The sequence below is a fragment of the Ictidomys tridecemlineatus genome, chromosome 12 (assembly GCF_052094955.1).
Source record: "Ictidomys tridecemlineatus isolate mIctTri1 chromosome 12, mIctTri1.hap1, whole genome shotgun sequence".
Classification (NCBI taxonomy): domain Eukaryota; kingdom Metazoa; phylum Chordata; class Mammalia; order Rodentia; family Sciuridae; genus Ictidomys; species Ictidomys tridecemlineatus.
Genome location: NC_135488.1, coordinates 46957622 through 46976337, shown reverse-complemented (window position 1 = coordinate 46976337; position 18716 = coordinate 46957622). Strand labels below are relative to the sequence as shown.

Here is an 18716-nt window from a genome sequence, read left to right as displayed (position 1 = left end):
TGAGAAGGCTTCACTGAGGAGAGGAAATAAGGAGATAATCTGTGTCCCCTTGTTGCCATGGTTCCAACAAGTCTTTGTAAGACAGAAGACATCCTCAGGTTGACGCACCAGCTCAGTCCTTCCCCTTCCCCTTGCTGAGCTGGCTTAATGCAAGCACTTGTCTTCCAGGCACCCCAAGCAGCCCTCTTTGCCTTGGGGCGCGCCCGAGGGTCTTACTGGCAGTCACGTCAGATGCCTGCCATGAGAATGAAGTGAGGGCACAGACTAGTACAGGGAACATTAAAGCTGCATTTTAAGTCACATAGACGTTCAGAAGATACGTTGTCCAGTCTAGGTATAGAAAATAAGTGAGGGGCTCGGGATGTGGCTCAAGTGGTATCGCACTCACCTAGCAGGCGTGAGGCACTGGGTTTGATCCTCAGCACCACATAAAAATAAAGATATTGTGTCCATCTAAAACTAAAAAATAAATATTAAAAAAAGAAAGAAAAAAGAAAATAAATGAGTATGGTTCAGGTTTAAGTTTATTTTTGAAGAGGCTTTGGCTCACAATTCAATTAAAGCATACACACAGTTGGATTTCTGTTTTTCCATTGATTTATTTCAGTTTACATTAAAATGAATTAACCCAGGTCATCCCAGATGCAGCAGAATTGGGGTCTGAATCGAGTTCTATTTCAATTTAAAAGGCTTAATGTTTTTCCAGAGGACAATTTTAGACAGGTGTATTTCTAAGACCCAATTCAGAGTTGGTGTGGTAATTCCCCTTACTGATGCTGTAGTGTTTTGAGGGCTCCTGACATGGGACCTTCATTCATAAAGTGCAGCCATAGGATCTAGTAAAGAAACGTTTCTTCAGTGCAGCTTGTTGAGTTTATTCACAACTGTGATGGTAGATAGGGGAACATGGCAATGGGATTTTGTATCCATGGAGACAGGTTGAGCTCAGCTCCAAGTACACCATGGGCAAGTGGGAATTTGTAGCAGGGAACGGTTTGGGGATTGGTAGGTGGAAAATTAATAAGAGGAAGCCCTGGGGGTCAGGGGAATTCTGGCTAAACCAGTCTCATACGATTCTTGCTGAAGACAGGCCAGAGTGGGCAGACCTCTCCTGAGGGAAAATGGCGGATGAGGAACCTGATCAGATGTGGAAGGCAGTCAGATGTGGAGGTGGGGTTCTAGCTAAACTGACTGAGCTGGGCTCTTGTTAAAACTAGGTCTTAGAAAAAGTGGACAGACAGACCTAGGAGAGGTTTTGGAGCCTGACTAGAGTTGGGTTTAGCAGAGAATCTTTTGGTATCTTGAGCTTGTAAGGCACAGCGGTAGACAACAGTGGCATGTGGCCAGCGGACAGTTCTCTCTCACCTGGCCCCTCCCTTCTTGGGGACTCCTAAGACACCATGCTCCTCTGAGCTACACACAGCCCTTAGTCCCTCAGGTACCAGGAGTGGCACTGACTCTTTCCTTGTCTCCCAGTTCCATGAAACGAAGTCGGAAGACTGAGTCACCCACTCACTGTGCACAGAGGCCTTGGCTGTGCAGATGCTCCCTAATGGCACCAGACCCCTGTGTTACTCATATGCTGGCCTTTGCTTTGCACCCACTTTGTGCCAGATCAGTAAGAAAGATAGGGCCTCTGCCCTTGCAGACGAATAGACCAGAAGTGTCAGTGAGGCCAGGGAGCTGGGCGTGTCAGTCGGGAGCCGGGATCTGCCTCCAAGAGTCCCACTCGTTTTTCCTCACGTCCCTGTACTGAGGTCTGCTGCTGCTGTTTCTCAGTCTTGTCAGCCTTTTCTTACTGGGGAGCCATCTACCCTAGAACAGAACCTAAATAGAGCTGAAACTGATGGTATCAGCAAGTGCAAATGTGTATTAAGATAAGGAGGACAACCTTTAAACCTGCTTTAAAAAACGTGACATTCGGGAACATTGAGGCCTTCTTTTCTTCCCTACCTGTTCCTCGCCCTTTTCCCACCTGCTCAAATCTGATGGGATGAGCTCTGGAACGCAGGACTGGGGGAGGTTGCTGGGGCTGGGGCTGTCTGCAGAGCTGCTGACTTTCTCCTGTGTGAGAGAAAACCATATGGTGGGAGGTCAGGCCAAATTGATGGGGAGGGGTAGTGGGGTATGAGAGTCAGGCTTGCAAGCAGATAGAAACTCTGGTGACTTGTTGTTCTCTGTGACTATAAGATTAGGAAACCTCTCAAAGAGCCTTCTGTTTTAGTCTCTTCATTCTCAGTAATGGTACAGGTTGAGTATCCTCAGTCTAAAAATCCAGAACTTTTTGAGTGCCAGCACGGCACTGCAGATGGAAAGGTCAACATCTGATCTTGTGCACTAGGTCACCATCAAAAGACAGACACACTAAAAGTGTCACATAAAATTACCTTTAGGCTCTGTGTCTAAGATGTATATGAAAAGTGAATGAATTTTGTGTTTAGACTTGGGTCCTATCCCTAAGATGTCTTATGATGTATATGCAGATGTTCTAAAATCTGAAAAAATTGAAACCTGAAACAGGTGTGTTCCCATGTATTTCAAATAAAGAAAACTCAACCTTTGTAAACTACAGAATTCACAGGTTATTGTTTAGCAAGTATTCATCCTGCATTTGCACTATGCCAAGCATTGTGAGCCCACAGTTGGGGGAAACTGGCATGTGGAGTAGACATTCCTGGGGAATGAGCTTAGATGAATCTTGCCGAGAGTGGCATCAGAGCTGGTCTGCCAGATGGGAAGCAGACAACTCATAGCTAGCAGGGCAAAGAACGTGAGACATGGCATAGTGGTGTAGAAATGCATCGTGGAAAGAGAACCTGTGTACTGTGTGTTTGTGTTGTAGATTTCCCCACTTGTAAAATGGAATAATAAAGTAATTACCTCATAGGGTTGGCATGAGGATGAAAGGAAAGAATGGCCCTATAGTCTTAGCTGATGCCAGACATATAGTAAGTGTACAGTATGTTAGCCACTGCTATTGTTTTTGTGCAATACAGTGGCATATGTGTAAAGGCCATGGGATTGTGTATTTGCTATTTGCATTTTTCTTTTTTTGGTTTTCCTTGTTCAGTAAGTAAAAATCAACACAAAAATTATCTCTGTAACAATCTAGACACATTTCCATTATAATTGAATTTTTGTTTGTTTGTTTGTGAGACTGGGAATCTTGTGAGTAAACCCATAGTTTAGATACATCAATTTACAAAGATTCATGTCCTTCTGTTGCTTCTTCCTTAGCCATCATTAATGTTAAATTAAAGCACATGCACAAAGTAAAACTATCTAGTGTCTCTTAAAATTTCCTTTTCTTTTTTTTTTTTTAAAGAGAGGGGGGAGAGAGAGAGAGAGAGAATTTTTAATATTTATTTATTTTTTAGTTCTCGGCGGACACAACATCTCTGTTGTTATGTGGTGCTGAGGATTGAACCCGGGCCGCACGCATGCCAGGCGAGCGCGCTACCGCTTGAGCCACATCCCCAGCCCAAAATTTCCTTTTCTTAACAGTTCCAGCATGTTTAGGAGTACAAAATTTTAGTCAGACTTTGGAAATCTCTCCAAAAGACATTCCCAGAGTAGAAACTGAAACCCATCATATAGGGTGCAGTGACTGAGTATAAGACACGCATTTCACTACCAGCCCACCACTAACATCACAGTGAGGCAGCCTGAGGCACTGCAACACACTGAACTTCAATTTCACATCTCCAAAAGAGGAATGGTTGCAACTTTTCCAAGAAAGGGGGCAAGGATTATAGGCTTAAAACAAGAGGGATTGTTACTCAATACCTAGTCCAAACTCCCATTCAATTCCTATATCCCCTATATCCCCTCCTTGACAAGTAGGTTTCCATAGATCTGCTCAGAGTTTACATTTCATTGACAGGGACTTTGCTACTATGGTACTTAGAGTATTCAAAACATAAAACAACGAAAACTTGCTCAGTTGAGATATCCCACTCCTTCTGCCTTGCTGCTTTCTTGTACATGAAAGGCAGCAGGGCAAAGTGTATGATTGAATTTTTATGGTCATCATAGTCCTCTGCTCAGTTAGAGCAGGGGTTCTCCAAGCATGGTCCCAGGCCCAGGAGTGTCACCATCACTTGCAGAATTATTAGAATTTCTAATCTGGCTCTCCTCCAGATCTTCTGGGTCAAAAACTCGGGGATATAGTCCAGAAACCCATGTTTTAATAATCTCTCCTGGCAGGGGTTGGTGCATACTAAGTGGTTTTAAGCCTTGGCTGCACATTGGCATCATTTTAGGACCTTAAAAAGTAATGATGCACGGTCCCACCCAGAGTTGTTAAATCTGTCTGCCAGTGGTGCTTAAGCTTTGTTAATTGCAGAAGGCTACCAGGGGACACTACTGTGTAGCCAAGACTGAGAACCCTTGATACGGAGACGCCAAGTGAGATAGGAGGAGCCCATGGCCTTATGGGCAACCTTCTAACCACCTTCCACCATGCTTGGTTTCCATAGGAGCCTCCTGTACTTATTAATTGATTCTAAGTTCAGGAGAAAAGAGGCGGATTAATAAGATGGCACTTTGGTCTCGCGTCCATTCCCCTGGGTGGCTCTCTTGACTTTGGAATCACGTGGGGAGCTAAGTATGGACATACTGAAAGATGCCTGCCTCACCTCAGAGTCTGTGGACCTGGGCAGCAGAGGAGTAGCAGCTGTTCTGATAGACAGCCAGAGTGAAGAACCCCAATGGAGCCCATTTTATTCTTTGGGTTTGCGTCTGTTACTCAGGTGGACTCTGGGATCACAGTCCCCAGAAACTCATGAGACCCTGGGAAGTAGGTTCCTTCAGATCCCATAATTTGAGGAAAAACTTTCTACACATAAACATGCATGCATTAATTATTTCTGCTGCCTTCTCACCATTGGGCATAATTGAAGTACAAAATGTGAGTGTGGCTCAAGACTCTGAACAGTGTCACTGTCCGCCTTTGGGGATCCGTTTTGAGGTTGTTCCCAGAATTCCAAGGATCCCCATTTTCCAGTGCCATTGCGGTTTTCCTCAGGAGTCTTAACTGTTGCTTTCCTTCTAGGTGTATGGATCTGGATCTCAAACAAGGGCATTCCAGTATGTCAGGTATGGCTCTTAGCACTGATTTGAAAGAGGGGGAATGCAGAGTGGACAATTCTGTATCTATTCTATGTGCTAACTACTTCAATGACCCTGTATATATTGATTAAATTTAATTTTAAAATCATGATGGGAAAACTTTTGCCATTCTCTGTTGAAGATTGACTTTCCTCTTCATGCTATAGCTGCTCAGCTGATCTTTTACTGCCACCTAGTGTTGTGTAGGTGAAGTTGCCCAGTGCTGGGTGTGGCTTACATGACTTGGCTGCAGGCTTAGTTAAGAGAGGGCGTTACTGGGCATGGTGGCACATGTCTGTAATCCCAGCAACTTGAGAGGCTGAGGCAGGAGGATCACAAGTTCACAGCCAGGCTTCACAACTTAGCAGGGATCTAAGCAACATAGCAAGACCCTGTCTCAAAATAAAAAATAGAAAGAGCTGGGAATATAGCTCAGTGATTAACCCTCCCTGTGTTCTGTACCTGATACCAAAAAAAAAAGAGAGGGGACCTTATTCGCTCAACTGCAGATTCCAAAATCTGGCTCATTTTAAACATACCTTTCTAAGGTGGAGGTGGGGATCTTCATTAAAGATATGTGGTAAATAGTGTCCTAACTTCAAATTTTATGGTGAAACTAAATGCAGATAGAAGTAATTTTTTAATAGCTTCACGTGATAGCTTTTTTTTGGGGGGGGGGGCCAGTCCTTATAATCTAGGTTTTTGTTGGTCAGTTCAGTTGGTGACTAACTGTAGAAAGTGGTGTGGATTCTGAGTTACTGTGTTAAGCCATTAATAGTCCAAAGAATCATTCACCATTGTATAGCTATTATAATTTTTGTAAAAGTTTCTGGTATCCTGAATCATTGTAAAACCCTGTTCTATATTTGGACACCATGTATTTTTGCTGTTTAATGCAAATACCCCAGAATGCCTGTCAATCCAAAAATACTGTTCCTGGTGCCATGGGGCACTAGAGTGGAGAGGGGCTGGCTGTGGGGTCCAGGTCTGGGCGGCCCCATCCCAGCCAGCACAAGCACATCAGTCCATGTGCAGTTTAATGGGAAATGGAGCTGCCCCTCCTTCAGGACTGTTCCATTTCAAAGCACTTAACTCGGGAGGAAATTATCTGGGTACATTTCTGTAGCGGGACCATATCAGACTCCTGTGTATCGAGTATCATCTTTTCACAGTGGTACATCTTCATCCCATCCTCCTTTGCCACCCCCAGTCATGCACTCTCCTGGGGAGGTCTTGATGTTTTTAGTTATAGAAACTCATCTTGGACGACCTAATCAGTGGCCCCAAACTTCCCCAGTGCCCACCCACACCAGATGGAGTGTAATAAAGAGGAGACCAGTTAGCACTCGTGCTTCTTACTGGCCACGTGACTTCAACATTCATTTAAGTGGCTTCAGATGTTCTCTTTTTTGAAGAGGGTAGTGATTCAAATACTGTAATAATCAGTGCTCGTACTGCGTACTCTCCCACTCGGCTCTGACACTCTTCCGTCACACACATGGCGATCTCCCTGCCATCTTAGAGGGTTGGTTTTCCTAGAAATGTGGGTGCAAAGCATCTTAGAAAACCCTCTCCATAATACTGCAGTGTCATCTCGGGTTAGTGTTGTCCCAGATGACAAGGTTTTGGGAACTTTGCCACACTTGGGGACAGAATTCCCAGCATACACAGTGTAGTTATTCAAGTGCCAGCCGAGATCATTAACTTGCCAAAGTTTTGCTATTTTTAACAAGTTACTTTTTAAAAAGTGAGATATTTTACTTCATGGTAAAAACTGTACATCTGAATCCATAGTTAGCTGTACTAAATTTAACTGTTCCCAAATCTACAGTTGGTGCAACAATATCGCAGGAATTCAGTCTAGGTGGTCATCTACATTGACATTTGGCATGACTATGTCTGATAGTTTCATGATCAACTTATATCCTCATTCACATAACAAAGGCATGTATATTTTTTTAAAAAGTCACTTTGTCAAAATGACACTTTTAAAGAGCTTCAGGTTAAATGAGTGTGATCTATGCGATTTTGACCTTAAAAGTTGCCAGCTTGTTATATAAAAGGTGCATGGCCCTCCCTCCCCCTTCTCCCAATGAGGAACTTAGTATGATTCCCCAACCCCAGTTTCAATATTAAAACCTATTGTAGATGCTACTGAATGGCAGCTTTTAATGTCTCTTTACAAATATGCACAGATGGAAGCCATAAGAGAATGAATTGCCATGTAATGATCACTGCCATAGTGATGAAGTGACTTTTTGCCAGTTTCTCCAAAAAGAAAAATCATCCAAGGTCAACAGTGATTTGCATTTGCACTTGATCTGTGAGAATAGAATGTTAAGCATATTCATACAAAATACCCATTTGTTGAAAATGAAAAAAAAAACAGAAATAACTTTTACTAAATATCTCTCACATACACACACACACACAAAAAATCCCCCAAACAAAAGGAAAGAAAAAAAAAAGATCTGGGGTTTTCTTTTGGGAGTTGATCATGACCCATAGTGACCTGCTTCTTGCTGGTAATAATGGAGGAAGCGGAGGGACAGGTTTTAAAACAGACTTGGTTTGAACCACCAGGATGGAACTTTAAAAGTCTTCTTAGAAACATAGCTAATGAATGGCATTAAAGAAAGTGCTTGTGTTTAGCAGTGAGGTGTCATTTTTACGAAGTAACTTTTTTTTAACAGAGCCACACTTTAAAGCTTCTGAAAATAAGAACCAAACCTTGGTAAGCGAAAATTTGCTTACTTATCTTCACCTTCATGGCCCAATCACAGTTCATTTGAAACATCCAGATGCCCTGACAGTTTCATATGAGATGTTTTGGGAGGGGGCAGGTTGAAGGTTGTGGGGGGACGGGTAGAAAACAATGTTCCAGTTGATTCCAATTCTCAGCATTGTTTGGCTTTATCTGTGATTTGCCAGTATGGGGAGACATACTGGAGTTCATTCATTTTGGTGTATCTTCTCTTATAAAGTAACCATATGCTTTCATATAGGTTAACAAATGTGAGTTCACATTAAACATAGGCTTCCATTGAAAACTGCAGATTCCATTTTTTTGGAGGGGTGCCTATTTTAACGTGTTTTTGGTTTTGAATTGTTAAGAGGGTTTCAGAAATACACAAATGTGGCAAACTTGGCCCCATCACCCAGCTACCATCACGTTTTAACCACCCCTATCTGCCCCCTGAGAGCAAATCCCAGATGCCATAGATGTCATTCCATTCATGAATGTGCTAATGTTGTAAACACCATCTTAATTTGCAGGATTTCCTTTTAGCATTGTTTTCCATTTGGGTTTTGTTTTCTGAGAGGTGGTAAATTTTCTTCTGGGAGGGCTCATGCGTGCCACTCAGCGCTGTGCACCTTGGCAGGCAGCACCTGACCCAGCTCCCCTTCTTTTCCAGTGATCTGGTGAATGGCCTGGTGGCTCTCATGAACAGCAACGTCAGCAGCCCTGTCAACCTGGTGAGTACTGCTGTGCTAGTGCTATGCTGGAGACGGACGTGATTCAGATTTTAGGAAGACAGGTTTCCTTAACATTCTTGTGCAAAGACCTGGGTCATCCACACCCCTTTATTTTTATTACACGCTGTTTAAAAAGACCCAGGTACCATGTTCCTTCTTTCCTGTTTTGTTTTGTTTTGTTTTGTTTTGTTGGAGGGTCGTTTAGAAATGCCCACCTCATTTTAGAAACCTGTCTTTCAAAAATCTGAATCACATGTCTACCAGAAAGCCCAAGAAACACAGAGCCACTTTCTCCAAAATTCCCATTGCTCTGTTTTCCAGTTCAGCCTTTCTTTATCCTCATAAGTAGGCCCAAGTCCCTTCCTGCCCCTTTTACCATCTGGTTTCAGACCAGCCTGAGAAATGGGAAATGAGGGGTATTGGGGTTATATAGTTACCAGCCTTTACTGTGGGGATAGAATAAGAGTACAAGACTGGGGAGGGAAGTGGGAGCACCTATTAAAATGTGTGATGGAAAGAAGAAAAGGGGAAAATGGTTTTCCTGGAAGCCCCCCCAAAATAAATTCCCTTTACAAACTAGCAGACTGCTTTTCCGGCTTGTCCAGAACCCTTGTCTGTGAGTGCATCCATTTCTGTTACTGTTTTCCCCACAGGTTTGCGAGTCCTTTACCATCGCAGTTGTTTAACATAGTTACACCCAGGGGGAATATATTGGCTTCATAGTAAGTGGCACCAAACATTTAGGAATGTTAGGTAAAAAAGCGTCTGCCCTAGAAAGTCAACCAGTGGACGTGCAGCCTCATTAGATACCCTTTACTGTTCTTGTGCGTGGACATTCTGGAGGATGCCAGTAAAGGTGGGTGCAGTTAGCACTTGGCAAGGTTGAGCAATTGTTGTCATAGCAAGTTGAAGTTATTCAGGGTGGCAAGCAAGGCTGGCACCTTGTGGGATGTGGTGAGCCACCAGACATTTCTGAAAATATGGGTGACTTGGAGGAGTTGGAGTGGGGGTCACTGCTTCATTACGCTCATAACCAGAAACCATTTCTTCCTTAGGGGAACCCAGAAGAACACACAATCCTAGAATTTGCTCAGTTAATTAAAAACCTTGTTGGTAAGTAGAAAAAACCACTTCTTAAGTGACGTTTTCTGTGCTTACCCTATCCATTAATAACACCTTGACTAGAAAAATGGATAATTAATATAAACCAATTGAATTGGATCAAAGCAGAACTTTTTATCAAGAGCACCTACTTGTTTTCTAATTCTTGAAGTAATAGAGAAAGGAGGTGGGGTTGGTTTTATTCAGTTTTAATTGGAGATCTACATGGAGTTAGGAGCAAGAGATTGGTTTTCAGTGTTCTGCATGAGATTGTGTTAGGTTGTCCTACATGGTTGATAGTTTGAGAGACTCAGATCCACAGCCTGAGGAGCCACCGGATCTCCCCATTGTTGCTGCGTGTGGCCGGGCATCACACCACACCACCCACACTGGCTTAAGTCAACCACCATTTCATTTGCTCGAGATTCTACACTGGGGCCAGCCTCCACTAGGGATTACTTCTGAAGGTCTGGCGGATGGTCACTATTGTGGTTTTACTCTTCCGGTCCCTGGGGTCTAGGCCACCTCAGATGCTGGACCAAGGCATTTCTGTCCTCCATGTCATCCCTCCAGCAAGGTAGCTGGACATCTTATGTGTCAGCTTGGGACGTGCTGTGGCCAGAGCATCAGTGACCAGGTCTTGGTGAGCCATAGACCTGGTACTGGCCATGGTGATCCCCCCATCATTCTGCTGGTTAAGGTGAAAGCACCTAATTCCAGGGGAGGGTGCAGACGCCCCAGTGTGGCCCTCAGAGTTGGCCCCACCCCACAGTTGTGGTTTTCATGAACCTGGGGGTCATCCCCAGGGAATGTGTCTGCATTTGTGACCCGTGTGGGTGGTCTTCCTTGAGCCAGGCCCTCGCTGTCCTGGGAGGGAACTTGGGCACCAAGCTCTTTGGATCCAGAAGGAAGCCTCGGCGGCGTGTCAGCTCGGCCACACCTATGCCCTAGATTCCCAAGGACCGCCCCCTGTGCAGCTGGGTGACTAGCAGGAGCTATGTTCACATGGCCTGCACCCCTGTTTACAGTTAGGGTTCACTCAGAGGCGGGTGATAGAAGAGCGCCTTAGTGGACTGGGTTCTCTCTTGCCTTATCTTTTCAACTCAGGGAGTGGCAGTGAGATACAGTTTCTCTCTGAAGCCCAAGATGACCCACAGAAAAGAAAACCAGACATCAAGAAAGCCAAGCTGATGCTGGGCTGGGAGCCCGTGGTGAGTGTGGGGGGACGTGGCTCCAGAGGGCTTCTCTCTTCTGGGGTCCTAGTCCTCACAGGTGGGTGGCCCCCGGGAGTGAGGTGGGCTCTACCTCCACGCAGACGGAGGGTTTCTCCAGGCCGTTAAATGGTGTCGTGTGCTCCTTCGTAGCTGGGGACGAGGCTTGGGCCTGGTGGGCTTTGTTCTCAATCATGAAGACCATGTTCCGGAGCACAGTGGCAGTGTGGTCAGCCTCTTGAAGATCCCTGCTTGTCCCATGCAGCATGGGCAGGGTTATAGTGTGAAGAGGAGCGAGCCGGTCTGTGTCAGCCCCGTGCCATCATAGTGCTCTGAGTCACAGCCTTCTTTGGCCTGTAAGATGCTGTCAAGTGGGGCTGGCCCCCTCCCTCACCTGCACATTGGAATCATTTTAGGAGTTTAAAAAATAGTGATGCAGGGCTGGGATGTAGCTCAGTGTGGAGTGCTTAACTAGCATATGTGGGGCACTGGGTTTGATTCTCAGCACCCCATACAAATAAATAAAATAAAGGCCATTGACAACTAAAAAAAATATTTTTAAAAATTAATGATGCATGGTCCCGGCTGCCTTCTGCTCCTTCCCACTGCCGATGATTGGGTTTGCCAATGAATGCCCTCCCCCAGAGCTGGGCGCAGCTACTCATTCTTGTCTTGTAAGTCTCTGTCCTTCAGAGAACACCTTTTGAGAGGACTGGCCACGCACTCTCTGCTGTGTCTGACCATTCACCTTTTGCTTAATGCACATGTGCCAGTGGAGCAGGGGCAGGACACATGGCCTCGTGCACAGGAGCAGTCCCAGCAGCTGTCACAGCCAGACACACATTCTGTGCTGGGTAAAGGTAGGGCCATCCTAGGTATGGCCCAGCAGGTGAGGCTTCCTCGCCATCAGGCAAAGTCAGAGACAGATGCAGCTCAGACCTCATTTTACCTTTTAAAAATGCATGTCCTAGTGAACTGAATAAATAGAATCCTAGAATGTTAAGCCCTGAAGGGACGTGAGAGTTCAGTGTGACCCTTATCCTGTCATGTCTACATCTAAGTTGTCTGTTGAAGGCCATAGAAATTTGACGAATGAAAAAAAAACTTGAAACTAAATAAAAATTGACTTAACAAAACCTGATAATCCCAGCTGGGCATAACAAGTCACATCAAGCATGCCAGGTCTTTGTTTTTGAAGGAATTTGCCATTAGTCTAGTAGAACCTATATTTTAAGGAAAAATTTTATTTTAAGTTACGACACTACATTTGAAAATGTCGCATTGTGTGAGGTGTGTACAGTCAGTATTTTTACTTATCTGTAGTTTAGATGTACAATATTCTGACTCTTCAAATATGAGTTTATCATTAGCTTCTGTTCTTTGTAGTAGTTTTGTTTCAGAAGAAATTTTGAGTGAGTCTGACCTAAGGGAACATCTCCAACTTAATTTAGATATTAGACATCTCCAGCTTAATTGTCCTCGTGGGGTGGGGGGCAACTGGTAGAGGTATAGTAGCCCTTCTAGGGTGAGGTGGTATCTCCTTGTGGTTTTGATTTGCATTTCCCTAATGATTAGTGATGAACATTTTTTTGTGTGTACCTGTTCTCCATTTCTATATTTTGTTTTGAAAATGTCTGTTTAGATCTATGACCCATCTTTTAGATTTTTCTTTTTTAAAAAATTTTTTGAGTTCCTTGTGTATTCTTGTATCCTTGTCAGAGGTTGTAGTTTGCCAGTGTAGTCCTTCATTCTGCATTATTGTCTTCACTCTTTTGATTGTTTCCTTTGCTGTCTGGTGAAATCCTATTTGTCTATTTTGTGCTTTTGTTTCCTGTGCTTTTAGAATCTCAGCCAGGCCTGTGGTATAATGCGCACCCAGCAAATGGCTCACATTTTAAAATGTGATAAGTTTTGATATATTTAGCCACTTGTGAAACCATCACTACAAATTAAGGTTGCTTTACATGATGTGGTGTTGTCATGGTTCCTCTCAGATTGGCAAGTCAGAGTGGGTACAAGTGGACCATCTGCCAGAAAGTGCAAAGGATCAACGTCACATGGGAGGATGTGGGTCAGTCTGTGGGTCAATGCAGATGGTCTTCTCAAAGCATTCTCCCTCCACTCCATTGTAGATTTCTTCTGAACAAATGGACTGTGTACATTATTTTTAAAACAGTTGTTGTGACTAATTCACACTGGAAGAGATATCACGCCAGCAAGAGGTGGTTCTGGGTCTTATGGGGGTTGGATCTTACTGTGCATCAGCAGAGTATCACATGTTCAGTTGCACAGTGCACTCTGGCTTTGGAGGGACCTTTGCTTTTCCAGGGTGGGTCTGATGGCTTCCATGACCAGTGAATGGTTTTGTGAGTGTCCTAGCCAGCCACACATCGGCATTTCTGAGACAGTCTGCTGCTGTTATTCTCAACCAAGTCCTTCTGTGAATGTGACCTCCTCTCTCACTTTCTCTGTCAACAGGTCCCATTGGAAGAAGGTTTAAATAAAGCGATTCACTACTTCCGTAAAGAACTGGAGTACCAGGCAAATAATCAGTACATCCCCAAACCAAAGCCTGCCAGAATAAAAAAGGGCCGGACGCGCCACCACTGAGCCCTCGCTCTTAGGACACGAGACTCCCTGTTTTACACTTGAGGAGATGTATTTTTTGGTTTTTTTAAAAAAAGACTTAAACAGGTGTCATGAAGAACAAACTGGAATTTCATTCTGAAGCTTGCTTTAAAGACGTGGACGTGCCTACAAGCTCCCCTCGAAACCTGCAGACTTTGCTTGCACTTTTTGAATCTGTCTTTTTGTAAAATAGCCTAGATGCATCTCTGCATATTTTCAAGTTTTTTATCTTGCTGTAAGAGCGTATGTTGTGACTGTCGTTGACAGTTTTATTTACTGGTTTCTTTGTGAAGCTGAAAAGGAACATTAAATAAGATGAAAAAATCCTAATTTTATTTATAAAGTAAATAAAATGAGATGTTATACTATGCATAAAGAAAACAAAAACCTAGCAGTATTGTCAGGTGGGTGGTGCACTGGCATTTATTTTTGGACAGATAAAAGAATTCTGTTTCAGAGCTTTATGTTTCTTTTTTAATACAGAATTTTTCCACAGTCTAGTTTTTAGTTGCAAACTTGACTTTGAGATATCTTCTGTTGGTTATCATGATCAAGGATATTTGAAATCACTACTGTGTTGTGCTGCATATTTGGGGGTGGGGGGACAAAATTAAGGTATTCTTGGTAATTGTGGTTAAATTGCTATTTTAATAAAATATTGAAATTCATCAGTCATAAACTTTCAGTTTCTAAAGATTGCTTTCTGATTTGCCTAAAACATTGGATTGCTAAAAAAGATATTGGAGAACTTGACTTAGAAGACGATTCTGAAAACATTCAGGTTTATATAATATATGATTTGATTTGTAGATAGTAAAAGCATTTCTGTGCTGTTTGGGCTGAATCTATGTGTGTAATAGAGATTGTGTGTCCCTTATCTTGGGACCAGAAGTGATTCAAATTTCAAGAGTTTTTTGAATTTGTGAATGTTTACATAGACTTTATTTGTTACATTCTTAATCCCCAAAAGCAATCAAATTCTCCAAAGTTTGCCAGGCACAGTGGTGCACACCTGTAATCCTAGTGGATCTGGAGACTGAGACAGGAAACTCACAAGTTCAAAGCCATCCTCAGCAATAAGAGAGGCACTAGCAACTTAGTGAGACTCTGTCTCTAAATAAAATACAAAATGGGGCTGGGGATGTGGCTCAGTGGTCAAGTACCCCTAAGTTAAATCTTCAGTACCAAAAAGAAAAAAAAAAAGAAATTCTCCAAAATCTGAAACTTTAAGCATCATGTTAGCACTCAAAGATTTTCAGATTTGGGACTTTTAGGTTAGGGACACTCAGCCTGTATTAGCTGTGTGAAATCTCAGATCTCGCCTAGTGTTAGAATTGTTTTTGTGTCCTCTGGCAGACCAGATGTAGCAAAAGAATTGCCATTTGTCTTAGGTAGAGAGATTTGCAAACTGGGATCATTGAGTGAACACTTTGAGAGCTTTTGTTTTTATTCAGAACTCTTTCAGTCCTAATGTTAGGATTTAGTATATCCTCTTAAAATCAATGGAAGAACCAGACAGTAAGTTAAAGCAATACATCTTCCAAGTAGGCTGGGGATGTGGCTCAGTGGTAAAGCACCCCGTGGTTCAACCCCTTGTACCAAAATACCAAGGGAGAGAGAGAGAGAAATAAGGCAAAATTCAGGCTAAGATCTTAACCCTGCAAACGCAGCTGGTAGAGAAACGTGCTGACTTCAGGGCTATGAGGATTCACCTCACCAAGACTCAGTCAGCAAATGCTCTCCAAACCTGTCACCCTCAGGGCTGGGTGAGGTCCGCGGTAGAGCACTTGCCTAGCATGTGCAAGGCCCTGGGTTCAATGCCCAGTGCGGCAACAAAAAGGATTTCAAAACCCCATGTGATCCTCAGGTCCAGGGAGAGCAGTCAGAGCAGCTGTCTGCCCCTGAGACTGGGCCTGGGAGGACTCACTGGGAGGATGCCTGGGGGCTCATCAAGGGTCCAGGGAATTGCCACCAGTGTGGCCAAGGTCCCTCCTTGATGGAAAACTGAAACCTGTGAGCCATGTTTTCTGTGACTCTCAGGAATCCCTTCCACACCTCTGTCCTTAAAACAGGGAAGAGTAATAATGTCACTCAGTCCCTTTGTACTGCTGGGACCACAGTGGTCTTTAGAGGAGATCTCATGGCTGCCCTGGGTCACCCCTGCTTCACATCCCCTTGGTGACCAGTGGTCTCTTCCCACCTGAATGCTGTCCAGACCCAACTCCTGGGGGCAAGCCTTCCCCTCCACCCTCCACCAGTGCTCACCAGCTGCCCTGGGGCACAGGAGGCTGTGACCCAGGCTTGGGGAGGGCTTCCCCCTTAGCCAGAGCCATCCTGACATCCCCAGGCTGCAGCCCCAGCCTGGAAGTGGCTGCCTGGAACAGAGCAGGAGGTTGCTCCCTGTGGCCCCTCTGGTCCCTCTCTTCCTCCTGTTGAAGAAGCATGTGAGGAATGGCTTGTCCTTAACCCTGTGCAGAAGCTTCCAAAGAAACCGCTTCAAAGCCCTGGAGCAGGGGAGGGGGTTGAAAGGTTTGGAGATGGAGCCATCTGAGAAGAAATGGAAGAACTTCAGAGAGTGGACAACAGGAGTTCCAAGCCTCTGTCGATGGAGTTTCTAGCAAAACAGGATGTTGGTTGCAGGAGCCAGATGCAAGCCAGGCTCAGATGACCCCATGGAGTACCATCAGGCGACCAATGGCCACTTCAAAACTGTATCGTAAAAGAGCTTCCAGTCCTGAAGCGCAAACTATGCCAGGGGCCTCCAGGCTAAGTGACAGAAGCAGGCACACAATGACACATGGCCTGTGACCTCACTCATGGAGAGTATAATACAGTTGTACCATAGAAGTAGAAAACATTATTGTGACCAATATTTTCATAATGATGATTATTATGATGGCCTTTCATGTTGGTTGTGATAATTGACAGCTGTCATTTTACAAATAATGTTGATCAAATGCTCCCTCTGGGCCATGCTCTAGGCCAGCCACTCTACCTGCCTTGCCTACCTGATCCTCACAGTGTCCCCAAGAAGCCAACACAACAAACCAGAAAGCACAATGTCCCTGGTAGCAAGTGCAGGACCTAAGTCTTGAACCCAGACTACAGAGACCAACCAAATCAAATGAAATATTTACTGGAATACTGGTAGAAATCTAGGAGAAGAGGCTGTGGCCTAGAAATGGGGAGGGTTGGCTTCAATCCTCAAAACCCAAAGCTGTCAAGATGGTTCAATTGACCATCCACATTAGAAACTACTCTCCAAAGAAATATGCTCCAAACATTGTCAAAACAGAGGGACCGATTGGGAGGAAATGGCAACCCAGGAGAACAGGAGGCACGAGGAGAAACACAGATGAGCACTATGCACGGGAGGAGGTCACTGGAACACAGCTGGCAAGAAGATGAACACAGGCTCAAATGATGTGTTTTATTTATTTATTTATTACAAAAATTAAGGATGTTGATAATATGTGCTGGGAGGGGATAGGAAGATAAGCTTTTTTCATACACTTTGGAGGCACATTTAACATTATCCATGAAATTTAAAAAATGCACGATGCTATGCTCCCTACAACACAGAAATTCAGGTCTTGGGACGTGCCCTGGGAAGCTCCCAGAAGGAAGTTCATTTCAATGCTGTGTTAAATTATAAGACATGTACAATGCAATGGCCATTGGCAGGAAGTCTGTGGCCACAGTGAATAAGGAGGCAGGTGCTGACTGCAAGTTCTTAGGACCTGTGGGTGGAAAGAAGACCCTGGACCACATGTTTCAGCTGTGGGACACAGACACAGCCCTGAACATAGGTTGGTCCAGCGGCAACTGTGTATCTCTCCAGATCCACACAGTGTGGAAAGCACAGCCATCACTTGGCTTTAGGGACAGTAGCTGAGGTGATTTTCTTTTCTGAGAGATAGGGGACCACGGGTGACTCCCTCACAAACAGATGACCAGAGCCACCTCTGGGGAGAGTCTGGGCCAGGAGGTGATGGGAGAAGAGGAATTCGATCATCTGTTTCCATTTTTCTGTGATTTGGTTCAAGTGGTAAAGCGGTGCTATTTATTGATTAATGGATCAAATAGGTTCATCATTGTTTTAGAGTACAATTAGGTGCCTTCAAACTTTAGACTACATGGGCACATTTGAGAACGGTTCCAGCCATTCTCTCATCCTTTGGGTCATTCCCCTCCTATGTCCTGTGAGACATTTTCTATGTGAGGCTTTAAGAAGTTGAAGAAGAGAATATTCTGTAAAGAAAACCTTATGATCTGTGCATTATAAAATTGAATGGGTTCATTCAGAAATCAGAAATTCTATTGAAAGATATTTGCATGAGGCAAATAAAACCTATTTTTAGGCATCCTGGTGAAGACAAGGTTTTATCTTCATGTCTCATGTCTGTGTTTTTCTTTTTATTTGTTAGAATGGCATTCATAGGTTGGCAGACCATTCTATCAGATGTGTACCTAGATGCCATTTAAATTACCTACTTTTACATGGTAGACATTTTGTACATGAACACTGCCTGTCTGCAACTTTTTTTAAAACAGGACTGGGCTCAGGAGCCCAAATACCAATGTTAGCTGGAACATGTTCTCCAGTTTGGCCTATCTGTCAGTATTCCCTGAGGTCACCTGTTCCATGAGCTTCGTTACTCCTGCTCCCTCACCAGCTTTCATAGAAACCACATGCTGTCTATGAGTCAGAGACACCAATCTCACAACATAGCATTCTTTGAGTATCCAAAGTCCCACTTTTTACTTCGCCATGCCTGACATTGTCGGTAATATTTATCAGCAAATGTGAGATTTTCAAAGATCCAATTCTATGTGCTCCTTTCTCAAAGAGCCTTAGGCAGGGCTATAGCATACATAAATATGAAGTAAAGGCCTAGTTTTTAAAATGTCATCCATTGAATAGTTGACACATGTCTGAGATATTTTTTATTTTAATATTTATTATTTAATAGGGAATTCCAACAGCTTCATGATAGTGAAATGAGAAGTCTTGCATCCATTTTATTCTTTGTGATGATTTTTATGAGTAAGGATAAGATACTTCCTTGTTCCAATGAAGATGTTGCCCACTTCTGTGAATGGATGCACCGTGTCACCCACTACTTGCATATCTGCATGTTGTGCTTGACATTAACGTACTTGGCAGGTGGCAGAGAGTCAATACTGAAG

General features: G+C 43.9%; 1 protein-coding gene across 4 annotated transcripts in view; it reads left to right on the top strand.

Moving 5' to 3' along the window:
- Nucleotides 1–14205, top strand: part of Uxs1 (UDP-glucuronate decarboxylase 1) — a 94696-nt gene extending 80491 nt beyond the window's left edge. For 3 of the 4 annotated variants that reach the window (XM_005339084.4, XM_040270891.2, XM_040270892.2), the window contains 5 exons: nucleotides 5054–5097; nucleotides 8526–8586; nucleotides 9642–9699; nucleotides 10795–10898; nucleotides 13377–14205. In XM_005339084.4, coding sequence (XP_005339141.1) covers nucleotides 5054–5097; nucleotides 8526–8586; nucleotides 9642–9699; nucleotides 10795–10898; nucleotides 13377–13508 — 399 coding nt within the window. In that variant the 3' untranslated portion in view covers nucleotides 13509–14205. The remainder of the gene's footprint in view (nucleotides 1–5053; nucleotides 5098–8525; nucleotides 8587–9641; nucleotides 9700–10794; nucleotides 10899–13376) is intronic. The other variant, XM_078028898.1, reaches the window with a different exon arrangement.
- Nucleotides 14206–18716: the final 4511 nt, after the last annotated feature.